Raw genomic sequence first — 14,078 nt, 5'->3', positions numbered from 1 at the left:
CTCGCCCCTCGCGCCCAGCAAGCAACCGGGCACTGCGCACACCCAAACCCTCTCCCAGAGGCTGAATAGCTTACAGCTCACATGAGAACCACTCTGTGGGGGGGTTTCTTTGTTATTCTACACTTTTACGTAGCGCAGGTAAAAGGAAATTACAAATTTCCCCTCCGTACCTGCGTTATCGGGAAGACTGAAGGGGGCGGTTCTGTGATTCTGGGTGCGAGCGACACGGCAGCCCTGGGCAGCGTCCCCTCCTGCGCAGGCCGGGTTCTGCACCCGGGGAGGCCACAACGCCTAGCTCCCGCTGCGAGACACAACTCCTTACTTAGATAAAGTTATTAAATTTAGCCATCTTCACCATACGATGTGATGTGGTATTAGATATAATGAAAAGGTGGAGAAATTGTATAACCTGAAGCACTGAGTTCCCGTACACTGTATGAATATGAATAAATACATCCTGATCTTTCAGATGTAAGAACACAAGTAACAAAACCAGATCTGTAAAGTATTTCATGGAATGGCCTAGGTTGGAAGGAACCTTAGAGCTCATTGAATCCAACCTCCCTGTCATGGGCAGGGACGCCACCTCTCCACTACACCAGGCAGCCCATACGTACCGAGCAGGAATCTAACCCACAACCTTGGTGTTGTCATTGTTGTCAGCACCGTGCTCAAACCACTGAGCTAACCGGCCCCTGTTAGCAGCAGGGCCACTAAGTACCTAAGAAACTACTAAAATTTCAACTCAAAATTCAAGTGCTGCAGTAGGCAGTATTTAACAATTCTGGAAAAAGGACAAAAATGGCACCACTACCACACCGCTGACCAACTGTACACACAAAATGCCAGCACTCACTCCTGCTCTATGTGTTGCAAGCTTCTCTAGAATTAGTTGTGGGGTTTTTTTTGCTCAGTACCAGTAGAAAGAGTTGAATCTCTCTCACAAGTAGAACAAAAGGAGGCAGACGTGGGCTATCAAATATATGGAATGGCTTCAAATAGTTTCAGATTCTTCAGCCTCAAAAGAGGTGGTTGGAGACCACACGGATAATTAAGTATGGAGCTGAGTATCAGAATTAGACAAAATCATTAACGGTTGTTAAGCAAAATGGCCTGGCTACAACTTCTACCTCAGAACCTTCCTAAGGTAATGTCAGGAAAAAGGCATTGGTTCAATCACTTTATCTAGCCTAGCACAACTATTTGCATGTTCAGGTACTCAAATCTTTTAAATAATAAAAATAATAATCCATAGATTACTATATTCATAGATTAACAAAATTATCTATACCTACTGAACTGTTCTTGGAAGCTGAACATAGAAGCTATTGCTAGGTCCAAGAGAGACAGAAATAAATTTTGCTGTCAAAAGGACACATGCTTAAACTTCAGTATTTCTAGATCTCAGTCACTCATCAAGTACACCCTGGGTGCTGCACAGAGAGGAGAGGTAAACCAGAGTTTCTTACCTTGGGGAGGTAAACCAGACTTTTTTCTAAATGAATTCTCACACCAGTTCAGAACTGCTGAACAAGCTAGTATTTTATGCACACATTGTAGTAACTTGACCCACATTCCTGTGAGTACTAAAAGTAACTTTTATTAAAAATATGAATAAATTCTCTTCATAAATACACTATTACTGTGTACACCATCCTCTTCAATACACACCATGTGGTATTTAAAATCAGTGGCATTTATATGAAATACAGTATTAGGTTTTAACTGTATGATTTTATACCCACATATATTATTTTTCAGATCTAAAAAGGTGTGAATGATATTATGTGGTGGTTTTTTTCAAAGGACAGAGCGGTATTTACAAGCAAACATGATCCAAACAGCACATGCAGATTCAGGGTATGTAAACACTCGTACACGAATTGCAAGTCGCACTTGGTCTCCCCTGCAACAGATTATTTCTTCACAAAAAGGAGACCTATATGAGAAAAAGAAAAACAAGAGTAACACGTTACTAAGCTATTATTAAAATTTTCAATTATGTATGTGCAATTTTTTCAAATATGACTAACACGTAAAAAACAATGTCATGAGTCTGTCATTACAAATAGCAATAATAATACTCTTCTTTAGTGCAGGGGCTATTGCCTTGGAGCAAAATGAGACCATCACTGATCATTTTTAATAAGTGCAGAGAAATTAAATCAACTCTTTGCTCTTTAATTTAACCCATGAGAAGCCTGTCATCACTGAACTCAACAACATAACATAAAAGCTCTGTACCCCATAGAATCATAGAATGGCCTAGGCTGGAAGGGACCTTAGAGATCATTTAATTCAACCTCCCTGTCATGGGCAGGGACGCCTCTCAACTAGATCAGGCAACACGTGGGGACCGAGCGGGGATCAAACCCGTGGCCTTGGTGTTATCAGCACCATGCTCAACCGGCTGAGCTGTACTTATGTGGACCCATTACATACACCATACAACTCTTCTTCCAGTTTTAGTTTAAGGAAATTGGTTTTCTTTAAATTCCATTATCAAAAAAATGAGTAGCAATTTATAATTATGACTATTTGGTTTTAACACATATGTATCTTTACATTTAAACTTACCGAAGACACGTGGCAAATGCCCTCCTGGCATTTCTGTACACAAAATGGATAGGAAACCCTTTAAAAGTGTGACCATCTGGTACTGCTCTTCTTACAGCATCTTGAAACTCTTCATTTCCTGCAGAAATACTTGTCGTACGTTCTAGCTCATAGGCTGCTAATGCTGGTGACAACAGATAGGATAGATGGTCATCCCAAACAGTAGAAAGGCCAAGATCCTGTGAGGCAAGTCACAGAACAATGACAACCATGCAGAATGAACATTAGGATATGACTAAGCTTGCATACTGTACAGATTCAAATAAATCCATGAAAAATTATTAATTTGTAGTTAATGGAAATGAACCCATGAAGTAGTAACATTTCTATATTGACTCACACATCAACTGGAAGAATCAAAGATCAGCAACAAAATATCAAACGTTTAGCAAGAAATTAAGTTAGACTACTAGACTAAAATAAGACCAGCAGAGTTTAAACTAGAGATTTTAGCTACAGTATCTCTGCAAAAAATGTTAAAAGATAATGCATAAATACACAGAAAAATATGGGAAAGATCAACTAAGATTCACCTCACATTTTCCTAATGTCTCTCATGTAAACCCAGTTTTGAAAAGGCAATGCACAACAGCTCCCCAAAACACGTACATACACGCACATGCCTTCCTCCTATCACCCCACAAATGCGAACAAGTAGGAATATCTACCACATGTGTATTCAACATTGCATAAGACTCATACTCTTGAGAATTACTTGCCACCCAAAGGCTGAGTATTGTGTGGGGAGATAAAAGCAAAAACAACAAAAAAAAAGCCATTAAAAACAGGCATGAGCTAAAACAGATTTTAAAATATCACCTTCACATCAAGCACAGGAAGAATCATTTTTGGCACATTAAGACTTGTCAAAATCCTGATAAAGGATGAAACTAACTTCTAGAAATACCTTCTGATTTCGTAAAGCAGTCAAAGTAAGACTATGAAAGCTGAAAAAGCCTGCTCTTAACTAGCGAACAAAAACTTCTGTGATGCATAGAAAAAGGCCTTCCAACAACCACATTTGATCTTCCTAGTTCTTTTACAGACCACTCATAGTAGCCTGCAGGTGCCAGTAAGCTGAAGATCCCAGACTTAGAAGGAGAGGCAAAGGCAGGGTGGGGAGAAGAGCCCACATGAGGCTATGGATCACCACTGCAATCAAGTATGACGTCTAAACCAGATTAGTAGTCTTTCCAAATAGTTTTTCACCTATTTAATTTTTCACATACCTCATTTCTGCAAAAGATAATGGAAAACACATTGCAAAGATCTGAGTGTGTGAACTGACAAATGGCTATGCAAAACAAGTGTGCAATAAAACTATGCACCTTTATCATTGCAACAGATTAACGACAATTGTTCAACAGTGTTACCTTTCTGTGTTCTGAGACCAGTATTCTCAGCTGCAATTCTACCTCGTTGCTTGCTACTGCAGCATCTATTGTGGAAGCACACAGAGGAGGAAAAGGTGGCACTGAAGATGTTCCAGGAGAACATACAGATTTTATTGCTTCTCCACTCATAGGTTTCCATTTAGATTCATCATGCAGGTCAAACACACAGACTTCCACAGCATCAGAAGGCTGACAATTTCCCAAGAATTTTTGATGGTTGAAGATACAACCTATTGTGCGATAAGGATACAGTGGCTTGGGTTGCTCAACTAGAGGAGGGTCATCAGGGTTGACAGGTCTGTGGATGTACCTAATCAAAAACATTCAATTTCTTATTAATATGCCTTATTTCAAGGCAAGGTAAAAATACTTAGATAGGACAGATAAGCCATCTCTCCTTCTAACAATGTAAGCCAAGTTTCTTAACTTTCTTTTCCCCTCAGAAAATGGCATTCACTTATTTACAGGAGACTAATTTTACATACTTTGGAGACATAAGATACAGTGAAATAATACAATAATTTTCTTCTTTAAATCTATAAAAGTAAGCTGATTAATCAAGCAAAGTAAGCTGATTAATCAAGCAGATACTCAGCAGCAATTAAATTCTGCAATTATAACAATATAATGATATAGTTTTCCTACTGTTCATCACATTTGGAGAAATACATCTTCAAATGCTAACCATAGGGTATGGAAACCATGGCAAAACAGAACTGCTTATTTTCAACACTTGATGTAACACGTTCCAGAAGTTTTGGAATTCAGAACAACTACATGTATCCTTCTAAAATGACTCTAGTGACAAGAGAATCTCAGAGAATTTGCAGATTTCTGCAGGGAAAAAATGTAATTTAACACTAATTTCAAAGATGAAATAAGGAAAAAAATATGCGTTGATAATCAGATTTTGGATGATGCTTTGAGCAATCTGGTCTAGGGGAAGGAAGGATTTTAAGGTCCCTTCCAAGCCAAACCACTCTACAATTCTATGATTTCATCTCCTTCTTTACAAACGATGGCAGTGATAGCATCAATGTCAGTTAGCAGCCATAAGACATAAAAGAGTTACTATATTATATTAAAGTCACTGAAAACTATATTGCAAACTGTTGCAGTATTTGACTTCACAATGAATCAGTATTTTCAAAACAAAAGCAGTGCACAGAAAATAGATTCAAAAGTCACCCAGACACACGACAGAGTGTAAACAAAAAAAACCCCAACAATAAAAATATCCCACACAAACCTCAATATATATTATTCAGTTTTCTTATATATCTTTTACTCACCTATGTCCTGTTAAGCTCTCCCAAAAAGTAATTGTCCCATCAGTACCACAAGTCATAACCCAAGTGTGGGGAACTCCTTTTGCTTTTGTTCCAACACACACAAAAGCTTCCAATCCAAATCCAAGGAGAAGACTGCACAGAAGGTTAGCATGATCTTCACAGTCACCCTAGACAATAAATATTAGTAAATTGTTTTGAGTATCAGGCATGGATAAAATATTAGAGAAAGAAAATTGTGGTATTTCTCTAACTATTATTTAACAAGCCATGTTTCCCTCCTGTTCTCTAAAGCATGTATCAGAAGCCAGGATTTTAAGGTTTCAACTTGACAAGTTTTATTTTTCTGTAATAGAATCAATCAGTTAACAATCATAGTATATTCTAATGACAGACTATTTACATTGTTTATTTAAACAGAGTGTGTGATACTGTAAAACATTTCTTACATTTATAAAGATACCTTCAAATAATCCAAAACCAGAATCCATCAACCCACAAAGACAAAACCAGTATTACAACTAAACATAAAAATGTATGAGGCAAATACCTGAGGTAATATTAGAAATTAAATAGTACTTTCACAGTTAGGAAATTGAGTCACTTAATAAAATGCAATTCTATCATTATTTCACTGTCTTGAACGTGCTGTCAAACTTCAGAAGTTAATCAAAGGTAACCCAACCTCCTCCATAGATCTAACTATAAACCAGCTAAATGTCATGTGTAGCTGCTTTTCCTTCCAGTAAAAAAACAAAAACATTTCTTACATAAACACATTACTACCATTGATAAGTCACAGTAAACAACTTCCAAATGTGATGCCTAATACTCTGGTTTTTAAGTTCTTTACAAATATTGGCTGTAAAGTAAGAACAAAAACTCCTCATGCAATGAAGCCTTCATAATACAAAGCATAGCATTCACAAGCAGAAGAGTAAGGCTCTTTAGTCAAATAATAATCAGAATGTTGTTGCATTACCTGTGTAATGAAGAGGTACATCCAAGAACAAATATGTTCTTGGATGTACCTGTTCATTACACAAATATGTTCTTGGATGTATCGCTTCATTACACAGGTAATGCAACAACATTTGTTCTTGGATGTACCTCTTCATTACACAGGTAACGCAATCTTCCCCTACCATAATGTCCAGGGAAAACATGCAGAAAAGTAGGTTTAAACAAGTTTCTAGTGAAGCTGTATTCACTTAATAACATCATACCAATTTCCACAAGAAAAATCATAATGGTCCAGCTGATGTCTAAATTCAGCTATTTTCTAGACAGCTTTCCACTTCTGCCTCGGAGCAAACCTTTTCCTCTGTGCCTCCAAACACAAAATCACTATCAACATCTTGATCTGGAAGCCTGTGGTGCCTTTATATAGTGCCTACGCATGATTCAATATTGAGAGACAACAGCTAATGCCTGTTTCGTGTGTTCTCTGAGACAGGTCTAAAAATTGTGATACAGCTCCTGCAGCCAAGAAGAACATGTCTTTTTAATACAAACACATCAGTGACATAATTTTTTTTTACACAGAAATATCTCGATGGCAATGAAAAGCATCAACCACTCCAAAGAGGCATTAAAAGGGATCACTATCACTTTTATTCATACAACAATAGAGCTGTAACTCAGAAGGAGTTAAATGTTTTGTTTATTACAGCTATACAACTTAAGCATCAGTTCACCAAGTATGATGAAACTTTTAATGAAAATCCCCATCTTGAAAAACCAGATGTAAAGACCACTGATGTATTTTAGCCCATATGAAAATAAAACCAAAACCAACCAGTTTTTCAAAAGAGACTTTCTCAACTCTTCCTGGATTAGTCCAGAATTTAAACTAGTGTCCTGTACAGTAGCAAGAATTCGTTGAATAATTACATGGGATCTCAGGAAAGCAAATGAAGAAAAGCCAGCTCACTGTCAAACAAGTGTATTGACGAATGGACCCCAACAACAGCAGTCAAGAAAGTCTGCTCCAAAGCCTTCTTGTCTACTATTCAACATCTCTTTCTCCTTAGGACCTTAAAACAAATTGTTATAACAGAATTGTCCAAATTTGATTTAATCCATGTATCTGCAGCCTGTTTTAAATTATTGACTTCAGATTTCAGTTAGAATACGGTGACAACTCTATCGTGTCACACAAGGACTATTTTCACATACCTTGTTTCTACACAGAAAAGCAAGAAGGGTGCACCACTGTTCTTGTTTGCCACCACCTCCTCCGATGACAGGAGCTCTTTCATAACCCAGGACACTGACAAATCGTGCTGCTTGTCTAGGTGTATCTAGTAACCGGCCCGCTCGAAGCGGTCTGATGTATGAACATACTGGACGGTTTACTCCATTTTCATCCTGAACATATAAATTTGGTTATTTGCCAGCCATGCAAACATCACAAAAGATTTGTCTTAACTTATAACTGTCTTTCCCGCGATGGGCTTTACTCTCCCCAAAATAATTATCACTCAAATATACGAAGACACAAAAATACTTCTAGAATTAAGACACTTGTGGGTATTCAAAGAAAAGACTAAACAGGTTTTATCACCTCGTACATCAGAGATGATTGGAGCAGTGTGTCTGGGTCATGCTATTAAGCTTCAATAAACAAATAGAAGTCCAATCCTTCCAAACTTCATGTTTTGCATGCTACACGACCTGGTTATGTTTGGGTCCCAGCTATGTGTCATAAATCCATATAATTTCTATAAACACATAACCTCAAAATATATCAGAAAATAAAAATATAACTTAAAGAACAGATTGGTCTATTCGTAAAATTGACAAACCTGTGCAAAAATCTTTACTAGCCTTACGTTGTGCGTAGGCCTAATCTGTAGGTATTCTCTCCACCATTGTTTAGCATATACAAGAAATAATCGTTCTTTTTCTGCTGTTTTCTGACGTTCCAAAGCAAACTGCAGGTAAGAAAAACAGAATCAATCACACAGATATTAATTCCAAACAGGAAAAAAATCTGTAATCAGTAAGTATATAAACACCAAATCCTGGCATATGTAAAATTAAACTTACTATTCAAAATGTACCACACAAACACTGAAGAATAGTATTTTTAAATGAAAATCCAATGAACAAAAACCTCAAGTTATACTTCTTATTTGTAGGCTCATACATCAAGCTTGACTAAATCATCTTAAGTGATGCATTTCTGTACAGAAGGATTGCTCAGCTACCAACATGCAGAAAAAATTTGCATGCACGTTCAGGCCAACATTTAGTAGCTTTGCAGGCAGAATAGCTGACTTGGAATTATTGTTTCCAATGAGAGAGAGAGTAAGAAATTATGTACTACCTGAAGACAATTAAGTATATTACATCTTTCTTACTCCTCTTAAAATTTTGATAAAAATGATTAGAAAAACTACTCAACTAATATGTCAAATAAAGTAATGCTCAGCATAACCAAAGCAGTTTAAAACTAGGTAATTGTATGTAAATTTAATGGAAAAAAAGTACTGAACATTCAAAAATCCACAGCCTTCAACATCTACAAGTAATTTCATACTGAGCTTCCTCCCACTCCCAATAAAAGAGTCAGCTCTCCCAGAAATCACTTACTTGCATATTAGTTATTTCTGAAGACAATGTCTTACTAAGCTGTGGATACATTTCCAGTCTGATGTTTAAAACACCAACAGAAACCTTTGATTCTGTACCTTTGAAGCAAAATAAGTTTTGATCAGTTCTCTCAAATTTAATTTACTTAGGACATTTAAACCAGGCGGGAGTAAATAATTAAAAAAAAATGTCAGCTATATAATCACAAAAAATAACTGAACCTCTTTAAATATATTAAAAAAAATGCATCTTTATTTAAATTCCAAATGCAAACAAGGCTGTGAAAAAGCATGATCTGGCCAGAAAAGCAGACATCTAGATGAGAAAATTATCCAAGGCCCTCTTTGCAACCAGTACTAAGACATATGAGATTAATGACATTCTAGAACTATCTACAATAGGCATCTAAAATAAAATAGAAGAGTCACACACTGTAAAGTGCCTATTCCTACTGATTACACTGGTGGCTCAAATTTAAATAGCCAGAAATAAGTGATGTTCATCTTCCCCAAGATAGTTTATTATAGAGAATCCAAAGTGCCATGCAAAAAGATTAATCAACTTAAAAAAAAATATAAAAAGAACCACAAACCTAATGTTAATGCATAATGGTGAAAATTTAGAATTACATAAAGAACAGGAAGCATTACAAAACAATCAGGAGATGGGACTATAAGCAACACAACAGAAGCCTCCCATAGCTGTTTGCCTACCAGAGATGGCAGCATGCTTTGATGTTCTTGCCGCATTTTGTACAATGACAAGACTTTAGAAGAGGAGAAAAAGCACTGAATTTACTGGATTGAAAGTCTATTACTTCAAAAAAAAGCTTATGATAATTAGATTTAACTCCTCCCATCATCCATCTGAGTATTAAATTCATTTGTTATGCATTTCCAAGTTACTAGAAATAAGAGATTCTCCACCCGAGAGACTATTCAAGCCTATACTGCTTACTACAGTTTTGTCAGCGTCAGCACTTTCAGAACGAAATGAAGCTGACAAACACATTAGCAAATCATAGAATCATACAATGTTTAGGTTTGGAGATGACCTTTAAGGTCATCTAGTCCAACCTCCCTGCAGCAAGCACGGACAGCTAAACTAGATCAGATTACTCCAGGAATGTCTTCAAGTAGATCAGGTTGTTTTATTTGCTACATGAAACACTGCACCAAACCATGGCCTCCCGAAAAAAAACCAAACATTACAACATTACAACAGGTAATAGCGATAACAATCAGAATAAGTTACATAGTATGTCCAATCTTCAACATATTTTGAAGGTATAATTTAATCTCTTTTGAAAGTATCAAAAACTGCTCATCAACCTAACAGGTACAGAAACTGATAAAGAGTAACTCAGCAGTTACTACTTGACCAAACTCTGGGACAGCCAGCACAGGAAGTCATGATAGACGGAGTCCTAGATCCACTCTTTATCCACTAAATCACAATATCCTAAAAACTTAGGTTGGAAGTCCTAAAATGCAGAGTGGGAACAAGAGACACAAAAATACACAATGCATACTAACTGCTAAGCACCTAAACAAAGCTCTTCAACTCTTCTGAGAGAAAACATGCTTCCAGCTACCGGAATAAATGGCAGCACAGCAGAGATCCCTTTCTCTAGCAGTTGCTAGTTTGCTATGAAAGGGACATGAGCTAGATTTTACTCATAAGCGCACCAGTCTGATATATTCCCAGAGATCATGTGCTTGATTTCTTTTCAACAACTTACCCAGATTTTGCAGAAAATCAGTATTGGGAACCACCAGACAGGATCTACGAATACACGTTTTTCATATTTTGGTAACAGAAAAATCTGACCATTATACTCCTGCGTGTTTTCTAAGGATATCTTACAGTAATTTACAAATTCAACTGAAAATAAACTACATCATAAATACCGCTTTAATCTTAGAAACAAGCTCAGTACCCAATACTCGAAATCATCATTACAGTCTTATTATTTATCCTTACCTACACCCAGGAGTTCAACAGTGACATTCGTTATGCCGTTCTCTGCAGCCAAGACAGATCGCCACTCCAAGAAATAGGAGGCTACTAGTGTCGTCTCACCAAAAGTGTCTGTTTTGATCAGAACCATATGCACTGGATCACATATAGACAACAGAGTGGTTGCATCCACCATTTTACTTCCGTCACCTGACATTATCAGACAAAGATAACAAGAACATTATCACCTCAAGTCCTCTCCAAAATTAGAAAAGTTATGCATTTACAGTCACTGCATACATTGCATTTTCATAAAAAACTTGCGTCCATAAGTGTAAGCAACGATCCCATCTTAAAATTGAACTCAATTTAGAACAGAGATACAGAAAGATTACAGTTAATTTACAGGGCAGATAAAAAGTTTCCTACAGCTGAGTACCCCAGTGTAACTGGTTCAACTGCAAAAAAATAAAAAATAATTAGAATCTAAGAAAACAAAGACAATTAAAGCACTATTAAGTAAAAGCAATTGAAATATACTCTTTTAATAAGTTGGAGTGCATTGAGTCATCTTACTATACATTAATGTTTAGGAAACAACTTTCTCTGTAGTTAAGCTTGAACCTATGACCTAAACCACTCCATGAGTAGTAGAATTAACAAAATCTGCTCTTCTTTAAATTTGTGGTATCTTCATTGCCTTCCCCAAGTCCAACTGCAATAACTCTGGCTTTTCCTCTTTTCCCTGATATTCCATAAACCACCCTAGATTTCTACAGGACTCAGACAATATCCAGAACTCTTCTCATAATATGCTTAGCTCCCACCATGTTCCTTAGCTACCAAGAGAAGAAGGTAATACATGTTGTGGATGACAGAATTTTCTACAGGCAGGCAAAGTGAACTCCTGCTGAAGCTTTTCCTTCAACAAATTTACATTTCCCTTCTTAACTCATCAGCACAAAGTTCACTGAAATCACAGCCACCTTAGCATCTCTTACCATCTTTGAGACTATCATCTCACTGTCAGCTATGGATAAAGTTGATCAAATTCAAAAGTTATTTTAAAGTGCAAAAGAAAGAAAAGAAGAGACAAGAGTAGAGAAATACCTACAACCCAACACAGTAATCAATCTCCTTAGGAAAATATGATATAAAGTAGAAAAGAAAGACATTAAATAGTATCAAACATATTTCACAGTAACTCTTAAGTCAGAAAAAAAAAAAAGATAGCATCAGCTTTAGACCCACAATATTCCTTACCCAGGCTATCCTTGTGTACTTCAAGTAAAAAACCATCATGAAAATCTGGCTCACAGGCACAGGGGACAGGTTTAGAACGGAAGCGCTGATTTCGAAAATGTAAACACAGAGTGAAAGTAGAACAGATTTGGCCAGGCAGAGGTTCCGGTTCCTGAAGATGTTCCAGAAAAGCTTTTCCACCCAAAACCTGAAGGTAAAGATACCTCCGAGTTGGGTCAATGTTAGCTGTAAAGCGTAGCAATAAAAATGAAGAGACTACAAACAGATCTTAGGAAGCATGTTAAATATCAGTTAATTAACACAAGACTAGGAAAAAAAGAAACTTTTTTGAAACAAGTGCCCAGGAGAAAGTGATTTTTAAATGTATGGAAGTTATTTTAATATAAAATAATTTATTTTTTAAAGTCACATTTTATGTGGTAGTAATTTCTGCCACTTACATGAATTGACTTCCTGTAGATAAGCAGGAAAAACATAAAAACATCTACCTTTATGCCAGCTCATACTGGATTACTTAATCAGAGTTCAAAAGTAATAGACTTCAAATTATCTCAAAACTACAATCCAAATATTAAAATAAACAAGCAACGTACTTTTTTTCAAAGCTGGGGGTTCTCTATCAACAAAACGTGTTGACGGTTTTGGAGCTGAAGTGCTCTCCTTTTCACTCACATCCTGGAATTACAGGTAAGAATTTTTATGGTGTCAAGGGATGCAACAGTGCTCATACCGCAGTGTTCTAAAAATTAAAGAATCCTCCATTTCAACTGAATGCCATTCCTCAGGTATGCTCCCTTCTAGAACCTGAGATGTAATGAAATAAACAAATACTTTCAAGGTAGTACTATCATTAAACTATCATTTAGTGTATGCATTAAGCTGTTCTGCTCCTACCATGTTACAAATCAGTACAGCCATTACAAACTTTTAGAAGTAGCACATTTTCACTTTCTCAAAACACCAACACGGGTAGGAGGAATAAACAAAACCATTTTCACTCTTCAACAGCTACTTACAGTTACAAATTTAAGTTCCTTCATAACATCATCAATGATGCCTCGTTGTCTTAAGGCTTTTATCAGATCTTCTGTAGACAACTGCTGATGGTCAGGTGCTAACTCTTCACGTATAGTTTCAGCAAGAACTTCTCTTATCCTACCATGGACATCCATCTGAAAGAAAATTCACTATATGCGATAAATACAAGCAAATAATAGCAGCTACAACTAAACAGTCACTCTGTAAGACTAAAGGTATTCGGGGTATTAGGGGGCCGGTTAGCTCAGTGGGTTGAGCGCGGTGCTGACAACAATGACAACACTGAGGTCACAGGTTCGATTCCCGCTCGGTCCCCATGTGTTGCCTGGTCTAGTGGAGAGGTGGCATCCCTGCCCATGACAGGCAGGTTGGATTAAATGATCTCTAAGGTTCCTTCCAACCTAGGCCATTCTGTGATTCTATGATTTATTCTATGTTTCTGCTAGGAACACTGAAATAACTGCATCAAAATATTAATCCTTTCAGAAGTGATCAAATGAGTCACTATCTCACCAAAGCAGCTCTATCAGTTAAAAAAAAAAATCACAAGCATACCAATTCCGAGCATTTTCACTGCTCTTGAGAGCATTCCCTGCCTTGAACCTCTCTCCTTACAAATATATCTGCAAATCCATTATCAAATAACAAAACGGTCACTGTTCTAATTTCTTGTCTCCCTCAAAACTCAAACTTAAGTTCCTAATTTTTAAAGGGGAAAAGCACACCTTTATTTACTAGTAAGTAACGCACAAAAGTAGGAAATCTCCGCTGCAAGCTTCCCCTGCGCTCAAAGGGAAGTCCGAGCACTTCTGTCCTTCCCCTCAGCTGTGAATCGCACGGATTTGGGGCGCTGCTTCTCGCACAGGCAGGATGTTGAACCACAGCCACCGAGATCTGAGATACTTAGCAACACACGAGTTAA

General features: G+C 37.0%; 1 protein-coding gene across 1 annotated transcript; it reads right to left on the bottom strand.

Moving 5' to 3' along the window:
- Window positions 1-1,755: 1,755 nt before the first annotated feature.
- CEP76 (centrosomal protein 76kDa) lies at window positions 1,756-13,290 on the bottom strand. The gene is made up of 11 exons (XM_009876938.1): window positions 13,135-13,290; window positions 12,712-12,793; window positions 12,119-12,343; window positions 10,880-11,065; window positions 8,897-8,994; window positions 8,107-8,235; window positions 7,478-7,669; window positions 5,303-5,469; window positions 3,990-4,320; window positions 2,578-2,795; window positions 1,756-1,939 (listed from the first exon to the last, which is right to left on the bottom strand). The coding sequence occupies exons 1-11, from the start codon at window positions 13,288-13,290 to the stop codon at window positions 1,801-1,803; spliced, it is 1,923 nt and encodes a 640-aa protein (XP_009875240.1). The 3' UTR covers window positions 1,756-1,800.
- Window positions 13,291-14,078: the final 788 nt, after the last annotated feature.

Source organism: Apaloderma vittatum, unplaced genomic scaffold (genome assembly GCF_000703405.1).
Source record: "Apaloderma vittatum isolate BGI_N311 unplaced genomic scaffold, ASM70340v1 scaffold29209, whole genome shotgun sequence".
Lineage (NCBI taxonomy): Eukaryota > Metazoa > Chordata > Aves > Trogoniformes > Trogonidae > Apaloderma > Apaloderma vittatum.
This window is presented reverse-complemented; position numbering and strand designations above follow the sequence as displayed.

Excerpts from the sequence above, each read along its gene's own strand:
- CEP76 (XM_009876938.1), bottom strand. The coding sequence starts at position 13,290 with ATGGATGTCCATGGTAGGATAAGAGAAGTTCTTGCTGAAACTATACGT. Across the intron at positions 12,794-13,134 it reads AGGAACTTAAATTTGTAACT|GATGTGAGTGAAAAGGAGAG; the intron begins GTAAGTAGCTGT and ends CTGTAATTCCAG. Across the intron at positions 7,670-8,106 it reads TAGTAAAGATTTTTGCACAG|GATGAAAATGGAGTAAACCG; the intron begins GTTTGTCAATTT and ends TTATATGTTCAG.